Source organism: Cherax quadricarinatus, chromosome 6 (genome assembly GCF_038502225.1).
Source record: "Cherax quadricarinatus isolate ZL_2023a chromosome 6, ASM3850222v1, whole genome shotgun sequence".
NCBI lineage: Eukaryota > Metazoa > Arthropoda > Malacostraca > Decapoda > Parastacidae > Cherax > Cherax quadricarinatus.
The window spans coordinates 17,239,214-17,251,972 of NC_091297.1; the positions used below are offsets into that span (position 1 = coordinate 17,239,214).

General features: G+C 39.1%; 1 protein-coding gene across 1 annotated transcript in view; it reads left to right on the top strand.

Moving 5' to 3' along the window:
- The first annotated feature begins 235 nt into the window (after nt 1-235).
- The window catches only part of UQCR-C1 (Ubiquinol-cytochrome c reductase core protein 1), a 123,553-nt gene continuing 111,029 nt past the window's right edge, over nt 236-12,759 (top strand). Inside the window, exon 1 of the mRNA XM_070080740.1 lies at nt 236-381. Coding sequence (XP_069936841.1) covers nt 313-381 — 69 coding nt within the window. The 5' untranslated portion in view covers nt 236-312. The remainder of the gene's footprint in view (nt 382-12,759) is intronic.

A 12,759-nucleotide genomic window follows, 5' to 3' on the forward strand; every position in this document is an offset into this window, starting at 1 on the left:
ATCTGTTTTACAATAATTTTTGTACCACTGAATATATCATTGCTTAGTTAATCTTAAGTTAATTTTAAGCCTGCCCATAATGCTCTGCATACAAGGGGCTTTGGCATGCTGCACTTAAAAATTGTATTCCTTATACTTCTCTGTATCATGTTCAAATAAATAAATAAATAAATAAATAAATAATAAATCACGTATTTTTATCTTCATTTGTTTATAGTTTAGTGGGAAACTCGTTTTTACTAAAGATGAAGAGTTAGTGGGAGTTTATACAGGGAAAGACTAGTCACTGAGCCTCACTCATCTCCTCTCAACATGTCCAGGTTGTTGCGGCCCGCCGGAGCTCTGCTCAGAAATTACACAAACAAGACTGCTCTGGTCAAGGTACTTGGTTAAACTTACGTTTATACGCATCCACAGTTTCTACTAATAAAGACTTATAAGACATAAGGTGCTCCAGACTCTTGGAAACATCAGTAAACATCACCGTATAAGTATACCTTGTACATGTACTTGTGGAAATGATATTATTATTATAATATTTTTGTTCCATATAAATGTCTGTAAAGAAGATATAAGAAGAATTTCAAGAACTCCAATGGAGATAATTTATTCTGACTTTTTGGGGGTTTATAATAGGTAATTTACATGTTAATATGTATGGTAATTACCTCTTAAATTTGTGTAACTGCCGAAATAAACTTATTTATAACTAATATTAATTCTAGTACTAATAATTTCATTTTATAATATTTTTGAGATAATTACACTATGGTTGGGGTACTGACCAAAAAGCCTATACCACGAAGGACCTCAGTGGAAATAAGTCACTGACTTTTTTGGGTTATCCCAGGTTCTCTACACATATGCTGTTATGTATGATAATCTGTGTAACTGTATTTGTGTATACCTGAGTAAACTTACACTATTTCGCAACTCCAACTTTTATATTATCCTGTGTACCATCTTACTATCATATTATAACCAAGTCATTGCCATTTTTATTTTTTTTTATTCTATTATTCTTTTGCTACCTTAATTTGTGTATTTTATCTTGTCACTTTAAATTTAGTTATACTCTAGTTCTTGTTAACAACTTATACTAGTCCTTAGTGCAATTATAAGTGAGAGTCTTGTGCCATTTTAAACTAGTATTTTTTATATTATTAGATTAAACCTAGTTGTACTTTAGCTCATTCTAGCTCAATACATAGACAACACCAAATTCATTATATTAGACCTTAGTGCAATTACAAGAGTGAGTCTGGTGCTATTTTTAATTTGTATTTTTATATTATTAGTTTATACCTAGTTGTACTTTAGCTCATTCTAGCACAACACTTAGACAATATCAACTTCATTATGTTTATTAGTGACTATACTCTATATGACCAAAGTACTTTAGCTACATACTTGTCCAAACTTCCCACTACTACAGATATCAGTACTAGAACTCAACACACAATTCAGAATATAAATAACCACAATTTAAACCTAAAAGATGAACGATCACATCGACCCTCTATAAGGGTTACAATGTGGGGTTTACAGGTTTTGGGTATTATGTGGTTTACATGTTATAAAATACTAATTACAGAGGGGGCCACTAGGACACCTAGCCTGGCTAGGCATTTCGAGCAGACTTAGATTAATTCTTAACATTAAATCCTTACAGATTATGGTATTAAGGCTAAGTGACTACATCATAATTTGTGAGTTTAGCAATGTGAATGCTGTTAGGTAAGACACATATGCGACAGTTAGGTATCTTATTTTGAAACGTTTCGCCTACACAGTAGGCTTCTTCAGTCGAGTACAGGAAAGTTGATAGAAGCAGAAGAGACTTGAAGACGACGTAATCAGTCCATCACCCTTAAAGTTTTGAGGTGGTCAGTCCCTTAGTCTGGAGAAGAGCATTGTTCCGAAGTTTGAAACAATATGGAGGTGAAGTGACAGGATGGAGCCTTATATAGCGCCATGAGGTGAGACGTAGGTCTCTAGTAGAACGCAGATGTTGGGAGGTCAGGTCAGGTTCTACTAGTGACATACGTCTCGCCTCATGGCGCTATATAAGGCTCCATCCTGTCACTTCACCTCCATATTGTTTCAAACTTCAGAACAATGCTCTTCTCCAGACTGAGGGACTGACCACCTCAAAACTTTAAGGGTGATGGACTGATTACATCGTCTTCAAGTCTCTTCTGCTTCTATCAACTTTCCTGTACTCGACTGAAGAAGCCTACTGTGTAGGCGAAACGTTTCGAAATAAAGATACCTAACTGTCGCATATGTGTCTTACCTAACAATCTGTCGGTATTTTATACCATTTTAATGTTCAATGTGAATGCTTTTGTTTTGGCACAATACAAGGTGTCTATATGTCAGCATAGTTGCTGATCCCCCTTACACGTGTTGTATAGCTTAGCTGAGTATCATAGTACCATCCATGTGTTTATATAGAAGATCCCTAGGCCTAGTGACTGTATGACGTCACGGGATGCGGCATGAGTTACTGGGATGCGCTACCTTGCTCTCACTCCACGCTTAGACATACAACAGGCAAGAAGGCAGGCTGGGCCCCTTCCCTTACCACAGTCTGACAATATATAGCGTTATCATCCACAAGTGTGTTTATCTTCAACCATCATATCTCCTTCCGAACCCCCACGACGTATATTGCAGTATAAACCTCAATAATATAACACCCAGTCAAAACCTATTGGAAAGTAACTGCCTTTATTACACAGCATCACAAGCCAGCACTATCCTAAACAGTGCTAAAAGTCTATCAGTTCTTAACTATAACATCAGGTCCTTAAGCAAACACTGTGATGACCCCCTTGCGCTCCTTGAGTCGCTAAAGACACCCTTCTCCTGCATTATTCTTACTGAGACCTGGTTTAAGCAGGACACAATAGATATCTACCCTCTACCAGGATACACAGCAATCCACAACTGCAGACCATACCAAGTTGGGGGTGGTATTGCAATCTATTACTCTAACCAACTATGTATCTTGTATTAGCACCACTTGCTTTAGTGATGAATATGGGGAATACATTTTTGCTAATTTTGCTGTAAAAAACCTTAAGACAATCTTAATAACAACCTTAATAACAATCGGTGTCATTTACGGGATACCCCACACAAACATCTCGAATTTCAGTGAGAAATTAAAGGCACTAATAACCAACAGACAAATGAACAAGCACCACCTTCTCTTAGCTGGAGACTTCAATATCAACCTTGGCCTACTAGATGATCAGCCTGTAACTGATTTCATCAATATGAACAACACGCTTCTCATACCGACAGTAACTAAACCAACCAGGCTCACTGAGACAAGTGCAACCATAATAGACCACATATGGACCAATATACTAGCCCCCCTTAACCCTTTCAGGGTCCGTGCCATAGATCTACGGCTTTACGTTCAGGGTCCAAACCATAGATCTATGCCATGAGCTGAGCTCACTGATAAGCTGTGAGTGGTAAATTTGGGCCTAGATATGAGAGAATACATCTATGGTTTGTGTGCACCACATAAAACAAATCCTGCAGCACACAGTGTATAATGAGAGAAAAAATTGAGACCGTGATTTTCGATTAAAACAGCGATTTTGCAGTGTTTTTTCGTATGTTTTTTATAGTTGTATTTGCGATTTCTTGGTCTCATTTGATAGAATGGAAGACATATTACAGAAATAGAGATGATTTTGATTGGTTTTAGCACTGGAAATGGCTTGAAACTGAGCTCAAAGTAGCGGAAATGTTAAATTTTTGCCGATGTTCAAGAGTAAACAAACGACCTCACATGTCAAATACACGCCAGCTGGTGGGTCTAATATGCATTCACAAATGTGGTGATGATATTTATACAATTATTACAATATTGCATAACAGTAAATCTTCTATTTTTTGGTTTGAATAAAAATTCATTATGTGAATAAAAAATCAAAATGGAATTCATTTGTAAAGCCTCAAAACGTAACTAATGAACAGAAGAAATGTTAGTTTAGTGCCAGGAATACCTACATTGTTTATTCTGGACCCTATTTTGAAATTGGAATATTTTGAACTTTGTGTTAAATTGGCCAAATTACCAATTTTCGATCACTTTATTTTGTAGTTGAAACAGTTGACTTGGCGATTTCTTGTGCTCGGTCGATAGAATAGAAGTAATACTAGTGAAATAGCTAAGAATTTGGTCGACTGGAATAATGTAACTGGCCTAAAATGGGAGTCAAAGTCGGCAAAATCGCCGATTCGTAAATATCGCTGACAAATCAAAATTCACGAGAGCATAATTTCATCAGTTTTCCATCAAATTTTTTACTTTTTGTTTTATTACCTTCAGAAAAAGATTCTCTACCATTTCATAAGAAAAAATAATTTTTTTTTTCTTTTTCTTTTTAAAATTCTTGGACCCTGGTGCACACTTTGAAATTTTACTCTGGACCCTGAAAGGGTTAAATCAGGGATAATCACACAGCATTACAGACCATTACCCTACCTTCCTCTTAACAAACATTAGTAAACCACCACTCGAATACAACAAAGTTTCATTTAGACTCCATGACGAGGCCTCGAGGAATTTCACAACCAGAGGCGTCGCTAGAGTTGGTGTCACTCGGGGCAGCATCTTTGGTGTCACCCCTATGAAATTCAAGGGTGGGGGGATGGGGGGGGGAGTAAACTCCAGTTCCATCACTACTGCATGACTGACCAGTGACAAATGTTTAACAATGAGAACGTTTAAGGGCCATAAATTGAACAGGAGAATTCTTCTCAACTTTATTAATGATAAAATAAAAAGTCGTAGTAATATTGAGGAAACATAAACTCAAATACCACTTTGAGTACAGCCAACAGATCCTACATTTATTCATCTGCAAGTGCCCCCCCCAAAAAAAAAAAAATGCACTACTGTATCAGAGAAACACTAGTTCCTATTTGAACTTGAGTACAGGTAACATCTCAGTGAATCTGATCTTACATTTCCTTGCCTTCAATCCCACCAGGCCTAATAAAAATACTAATGATGCTATTATACACATGCTAGAACATATATACACTGCAATAGAGAAAAAAGAAGTCCCACTGGGGATCTTCATTGACTTACGTAAAGCTTTTGATACAGTTGACCATGACTTGCTCCACGTAAAATTATCACACTATGGTATAAGAGGGCACTCCCTCAACTACCTCAAGTCATACCTCAGCAACAGAAGCCAGTATGTGTACGCAAATGGGGCAAACTCTTCTGCACAACCAATTACAGTTGGTGTCCCACAGGGAAGTGTCCTTGGCCCTCTTCTCTTTCTCCTATACATAAATGACCTACCAAATGCTTCTCAATTACTCAAACCCACACTATTTGCTGATGACACAACATACGTCTTCTCCCACCCGAGCCCAGTCACGCTAGCCAATACTGTAAATACCGAATTACAGAAAATATCTACCTGGATGAGTACTAACAAACTTACACTAAACATTGACAAAACCTACTTCATTCAGTTTGGTAACAGAGCTACAGATGTCCCTCTTAACATAATGATAAACGGATCACCTATCACAAAGCTAACAGAGGGAAAATTCTTAGGAATCCACCTTGATAATAGACTCAAATTTCATACACATATACAACAAATTTCTAAGAAAATTTCCAAGACTGTAGGCATACTATCGAAGATACGGTACTATGCTCCACAGTCAGCCCTCCTGGCCCTATATCACTCTCTTATTTACCCCTATCTCACCTATGGAATTTGTGCATGGGGCTCAACAACAAGTAACCATCTCAGACCACTAATTACCCAACAAAAGGCTGCAGTTAGAATGATAACAAATTCTCACTACAGGCAGCACACTCCACCAATATTCAATACACTCAACCTACTCACCATACAAAACATCCATACTTATTACTGCACCTATTACATACATAGAACACTCAACTCTGATATTAACCCTCCCCTCAAACATCTCCTTGCCAACCTCAACAGAACACATGACCATAACACAAGGCACAGATCACTCTTTGATATTCCTCGTGTCCATCTCACGCTATGCAAAAACTCAATGCACATAAAAGGCCCTAAAATCTGGAATTCATTACCTGTAAATATAAAAGAAACACTACCTGTTTATAAATTCAAGTCTCTTCTCAAAGATCACTTACTCACCCAAAACCAAATAAATACTGAATAACTGAACCTTATAAATTGTATATCTTAAATGTTTCTCACAATTATATCACATAAATGTTAAACCTAAAACCCAATCTAACTTTATTATTTTTTTAAATTCACTACCTAACAGAATACTCCATTCTACTGAATTTACAACAATGCATGCAACCATATGACCTGTCTTTGTAATACTCACTTGTGCTTTATAGTAATCAGTTTACATTAATGTTTTTCACTGATTTCATCATTGCTTAGTTAATCTTAAGTTAATTTTAAGCCAGCCCGTAATGCTATGCATAGTATAAGTGGCTTTGGCATGCTGCTCTTATCTGTATTTTTTTTTTGTACCTCTGTAAGTGTGCTCAAATTATAAATAAATAAAAATAAATAAATAAATAAAATAAAAGATCATCTATCACATCATCAAAATTAATGATTTTCCCTATTTAGGCCTATTTGTACTTTGTGATCATATAATAGGCTATATAGAAACAAAGGATTCTTCTCTCATGTTGGTGCAGCACTGTTTTGGGCATTAGTGTCACTTCTTTAGAGGCTCTATGGTGTCACCCGGGGTGCCCCCCACCCCACCCCCCTGCCCCCTTACAATGCCTCTGTTCACAGCAGACCTAGACTGTTGACTGGCCTACTGAATTCTCCAAGGCCATTGGTATTGACGATTGGAGAGACATTTTTTTTAACAAATTACTAAGACTATACAACAAACATTGTCCCATAAAAACGAAACAGATCACAAATAAACGGCTCGGTTGCCCATGGCTAACCAGCAGCATTCTGAAATCCATTGATAAGAAACACCAATATGAAAAGCAGTATAGACAAGGCTTAACCCTTTCAGGGTTTCACACCAGGGTTTTTGACGTACTAGTACGCCTAAATTCTAGCGCCCTCAAATCAAGTGAGAGAAAGCTGGTAGGCCTACATATGAAAGAATGGGTCTATGTGGTCAGTGTGTGCAGTATAAAAAAAAATCCTGCAGCACACAGTGCGTAATGAGAAAAAAAAACTTCGACCGTGTTTTTGGATTAAAACAGTGACTTTGCACTATTTTTGTATGGTATTTATTGTTGTATTCTAGTTTTCCTGGTCTCATTTTATAGAATGGAAGACATATTACCAAAATTGAGATGATTTTGACTGGTTTTACAATGAAAATTACCTTGAAATTGAGCTCAAAGTAGCAGAAATGTTCGATTTTTGCCAAAGTTCAAAAGTAAACAAATCATGCTAAGCGTCCAATGCACATCAACTGGTGAGTCTAATATTCTTTCACAAGTGCGCTGATATTGTTTATACCATTTCTACACTAATGCAGTAGTCTGCATAACAGTAAATCTTTTGTTTTTTGTGAGAATAAAAATTCAAAGTGGAAAGCAAAAGAATGCAAGAGGGGCGTGGGGACGTGACTAATGAACAGAGAATGTTATTTTAGTGCCAGGAATGTCTTTCTTGTTTATTCTGGACCCTATTTGGAAATTGGCATCTATTGAAATTTGTGTGAAATTGGCAAAATTGCTAAATTCTGACCACTGTATTGGATAGTTGAAATCAGTAAATGGGTGGTTTCTTGTACTCATTCAATAGAAAAAATGGAGTTCTAGAGAAATAGTTACGATTTTTGTCGACTAGTCCACTGGAATTGGCTGAAAATAGGGCTCAAAGTGGGCAAAATTGATGATGCGTAAACATCGTCGAGACCGTTAACTTCGCGAGAGCATAATTCCATAAGTTTTCCATCAAATTTCATACTTTTGGTGTCATTATGATGGGGGAAAAAATTCTCTATCTTTTCATAAGAATTTTTTTTTGCAACCCTGAGAACAAGTCTGGGAGAGGGCCTGGGGACCCTGAAAGGGTTAATACACAAAGATAATCTTAAACACTATTCATCAGTTCTCACCAAAGAAATAAAGAAAGCCAAACAACTGTACTACTCCAGCAGATTCACTGACACAAGAGAAGATATAAAAAAGACCTGGAAAACACTCCCAGATTCTGGGGACCCACAAACTAAAAAAAAAAAACAAGAATACAGTGGACCCCCGGTTAACGATATTTTTTCATTCCAGAAGTATGTTCAGGTGCCAGTACTGACCGAATTTGTTCCCATAAGGAATATTGTGAAGTAGGTTAGTCCATTTCAGACCCCCAAACATACACGTACAAACGGACTTACATAAATACACTTACATAATTGGTCGCATTGGGAGGTGATCGTTAAGCGGGGGTCCACTGTATTGTCCTAACTAAACCTAATGAAACACCACTGCATTCCACTGATACAGCTAACAAGATAAACGACTTCTTCTCAAACATAGGATCTAATCTCGCCAGTAAAATCCCACGTACCAATGCCCGTGCCGGGGACTACCTAGATGGGAATTTCCCAAATTCCTTCTATCTTGTACCAACTGAGCCCACGGAAGTCACCGCGATCATAAAGTCACTTAAAAATAACTTGGGGAATCTGTCTCTCGTCCTGCCATTATTGTACAAGCGAGTGGCCCATGTCCTTTCGCATGCTATTAAATTACTTTTTAACAAGTCACTAGAAACTAGCACTTTCCCGACACTACTCAAGACAGCAAGGGTTACACCAATACATAAAGGTGGTGACCCTACAGACGTAAACAACTATAGGCCAATATCAAACTTACCATTGCAATCCAAAATCTTCGAGAAACTCGTGCACAGGAGACTATATTCATTTATAACGTCACAGAACTTACTCAACCCCTGCCAATTTGGATTCAGGAAAAATAAAAGCACTAATGATGCAATTATAAAAATGCTAGACCTGCTTTACAAAGTATTTGAAAATAAGGAATATCCGCTAGGAATTTTTATTGACCTAAGAAAAGCGTTTGACACAGTAGACCACGGCATCCTACTCCACAAACTTGACCACTATGGTATAAGAGACCATGTGCTTGCATATTTTAAATCCTACCTTTCTAATAGGTATCAGTATGTCACCATTAAAGACACAGCCTCATCAATACGGCCACTTGATACTGGAGTTCCGCAGGGAAGTGTCCTTGGACCCTTGCTCTTCCTCATTTACATCAGTGATCTTCCAAACATATCCCAACACCTGAAACCCATTCTCTTTGCTGACGACACGACTTATGTCATCTCCCACCCTAATCTTGCCACCCTCAACACCATTGTTAATGAGGAGGTGCTTAAAATATCGACTTGGATGACAGCCAATAAACTTACACTTAACACTGGCAAAACCTACTACAGTGGACCCCCGCATAACGATTTTAATCCGTGCAAGAGGGGTAATTGTTATGCGAAATAATCGCTATGTGAATGAATTTTCCCCATAAGAAATAATGGAAATAAAATTAATCCGTGCAAGACACCCAAAAGTATGAAAAAAAAATTTTTTACCACATGAAATGTTAATTTTAATACTCACAAACTGAAAAAGGCATGCACACTTACATGCCACTTACTTTTATTGAAGATCTGGTGATGATTGATGGGATGGGATGAGGGGAGAGAGAGTGTTAGTGTTTAGAAGGGGAATCCCCTTCCATTAAGACTTGAGGTGGCAAGTCCTTTTCTGGGGTTACTTCCCTTCTTCTTTTAATGCCACTAGGACCAGCTTCAGAGTCACTGGACTTCTTTCGCACAACATATCTGTCCATAGTGGCCTGTACCTCTCGTTCCTTTATGACTTCCCTAAAGTGTTTCACAACATTGTCAGTGTAATAATCACCAGCACGGCTTGCAATAGCTGTGTGAGGGTGATTTTCATCCATGAAGGTTTGCACTTCAAGCCACTTTGCACAGATTTCCTTAATCTTTGTAGTAGGCAACTTCCTCAATTTCTCTCTCCCCTCCTCTGAACCAGTTTCCTCAGGTCTGGCCTCTTGCTGTTGAAGTTGATCTATCAGCTCATCAGTGGTTAGTTCTTCATTGTCCTCCTCCACCAACTCTTCCACATCCTCCCCACTAACCTCCAACCCCAAGGACTTTCCCAATGCCACAATGGATTCCTCAACTGGCACAGGATTCTCAGGGTTAGCCTCAAACCCTTCAAAATCCCTTTTGTCTACACATTCTGGCCACAGTTTCTTCCAAGCAGAGTTCAAGGTCTTCTTAGTCACTCCCTCCCAAGCCTTACCTATAAGGTTTACACAATTGAGGATATTAAAGTGCTCTCTCCAAAACTCTCTTAGAGTCAGTTGAGTTTCTGAGGTCACTACAAAGCACCTTTCAAACAGAGCTTTTGTGTACAGTTTTTTGAAGTTTGCAATAACCTGCTGGTCCATGGGCTGCAGGAGAGGAGTGGTATTAGGAGGCAAAAACTTCACCTTAATGAAGCTCATGTCCCCATAAAGTCGCTCTGCCACGTCTGTAGGATGACCAGGGGCATTGTCTAACACCAGGAGGCACTTAAGTTCTAATTTCTTTTCAGTTAGGTAATCTTTCACATTGGGGGCAAATGCATTGTGTAACCAGTTATAGAAAAAGTCCCTAGTGACCCATGCCTTACTGTTTGCCCTCCACAGCACACACAAATTATCCTTGAGGACATTCTTTTGCCTGAACGCTCTGGGAGTTTCAGAGTGATACACTAATAAAGGCTTAACTTTGCAATCACCACTAGCATTGGCACACATCAACAAAGTAAGCCTGTCTTTCATAGGCTTATGTCCTGGGAGTGCCTTTTCCTCCTGAGTAATGTAGGTCCTGCTTGGCATTTTCTTCCAGAACAGGCCTGTTTCATCACAATTAAACACTTGTTCAGGTTTCAGTCCTTCACTGTCTATGTACTCCTTGAATTCCTGCACATATTTTTCAGCCGCTTTGTGGTCCGAACTGGCAGCCTCACCATGCCTTATCACACTATGGATGCCACTACGCTTCTTAAATCTCTCAAACCAACCTTTGCTGGCCTTAAATTCACTCACATCATCACTAGTTGCAGGCATTTTTTTAATTAAATCCTCATGCAACTTCCTAGCCTTTTCACATATGATCGCTTGAGAGACGCTATCTCCTGCTAGCTGTTTTTCATTTATCCACACCAATAAGAGTCTCTCAACATCTTCCATCACTTGCGATCTTTGTTTCGAAAACACAGTTAAACCTTTGGCAAGAACAGCTTCCTTGATTGTATTTCTGGTGCCCACAATAGTAGCGATGGTTGATTGGGGTTTCTTGTACAACTTGACTAGGTCGGCGATACGCACTCCACTTTCATACTTATCAATGATCTCTTTCTTCATTTCTATTGGAATTCTCACCCTTATTGGTGTACGGTTGGCACTAGAAGCTTTCTTGGGGCCCATGGTCACTTATTTTCCAGAAACAGCACCGAAAACACTGTAATAATACGAAATATTCCGAGTGTATGCTTGGATGTTACCGCGGAGGCTGGCTGGTAAACAATGGCACGGGCGGCACATGTGAGGCTGGCTGAGGGCGCACATTGGACGCGTCTCGGACGAAAATCGGTGAGCGGGTTTTTAATCGGTATGCGCGGCAAAATTTTTGCGATTAAAGCAAGCGGTATGCGGATTAATCGCTATGTGATGCCATCGTTATGCGGGGGTCCACTGTATATTATGTTTGGTAGCAGAGCAGGTGTTGCGCAACTTAACATTAAGATTGACAACACACTAATTGCCAGACATAATGAGGGCAAATTCCTTGGCCTATACCTCGACAACAACCTAAATTTCAGCACCCATATCCAACACATAACAAAAAAGTATCCAAAACGGTGGGGATCCTCTCCAAGATACGATACTACGTACTGCTAACTGCCCTTCTCACACTATACCATTCGCTTATATATCCATACCTCACCTATGCTATCTGTGCTTGGGGTTCAACTGCAGCAACACACCTTAAGCCAATAATAACCCAACAAAAAGCCGCAGTAAGAATAATCACTAAATCCCATCCCTAGCAACACCCCCCACTCTTCATAGATCTAAACTTACTCCCTGTTCAGAACATCCACACTTACTACTGTGCAATCTATATCTACAGGACCTTAAATTCCAATATTAACCTTGACCTAAAATGCTTTCTTGATAGTTGTGACAGGATCCACAGGCATAACACCAGACACAAACATCTTTATGACATTTCCCGTGTTCAACTAAACCTTTATAAAAATTCATTGTACAGTGGACCCCCGCATAGCGAACGCCTTGCATAGCGAACAATCCGCATAGCGAACGCTTTGTTCGCTAAAATTTTGCCCCGCATAGTGGACAAAAACCCGCTCAGCGACCTTCGTCCGAGACGCGTCCAATGTGCGGCCTCAGCCAGCCTCACATGTGCCGCCCGTCCCATTGTTTACCAGCCAGCCTCCGCGGTAACATTCAAGCATACACTCGGAATATTTCGTATTATTACAGTGTTTTCGGTGCTGTTTCTGGAAAATAAGTGACCATGGGCCCCAAGAAAGCTTCTAGTGCCAACCCTGTGGTAAAAAGGGTGAGAATTAGTATGGAAATTAAGAAAGATTTTGAAGGGTTTGGGGCTAACCCTGAGAAGCCTATGCCAGTTGTGGAAT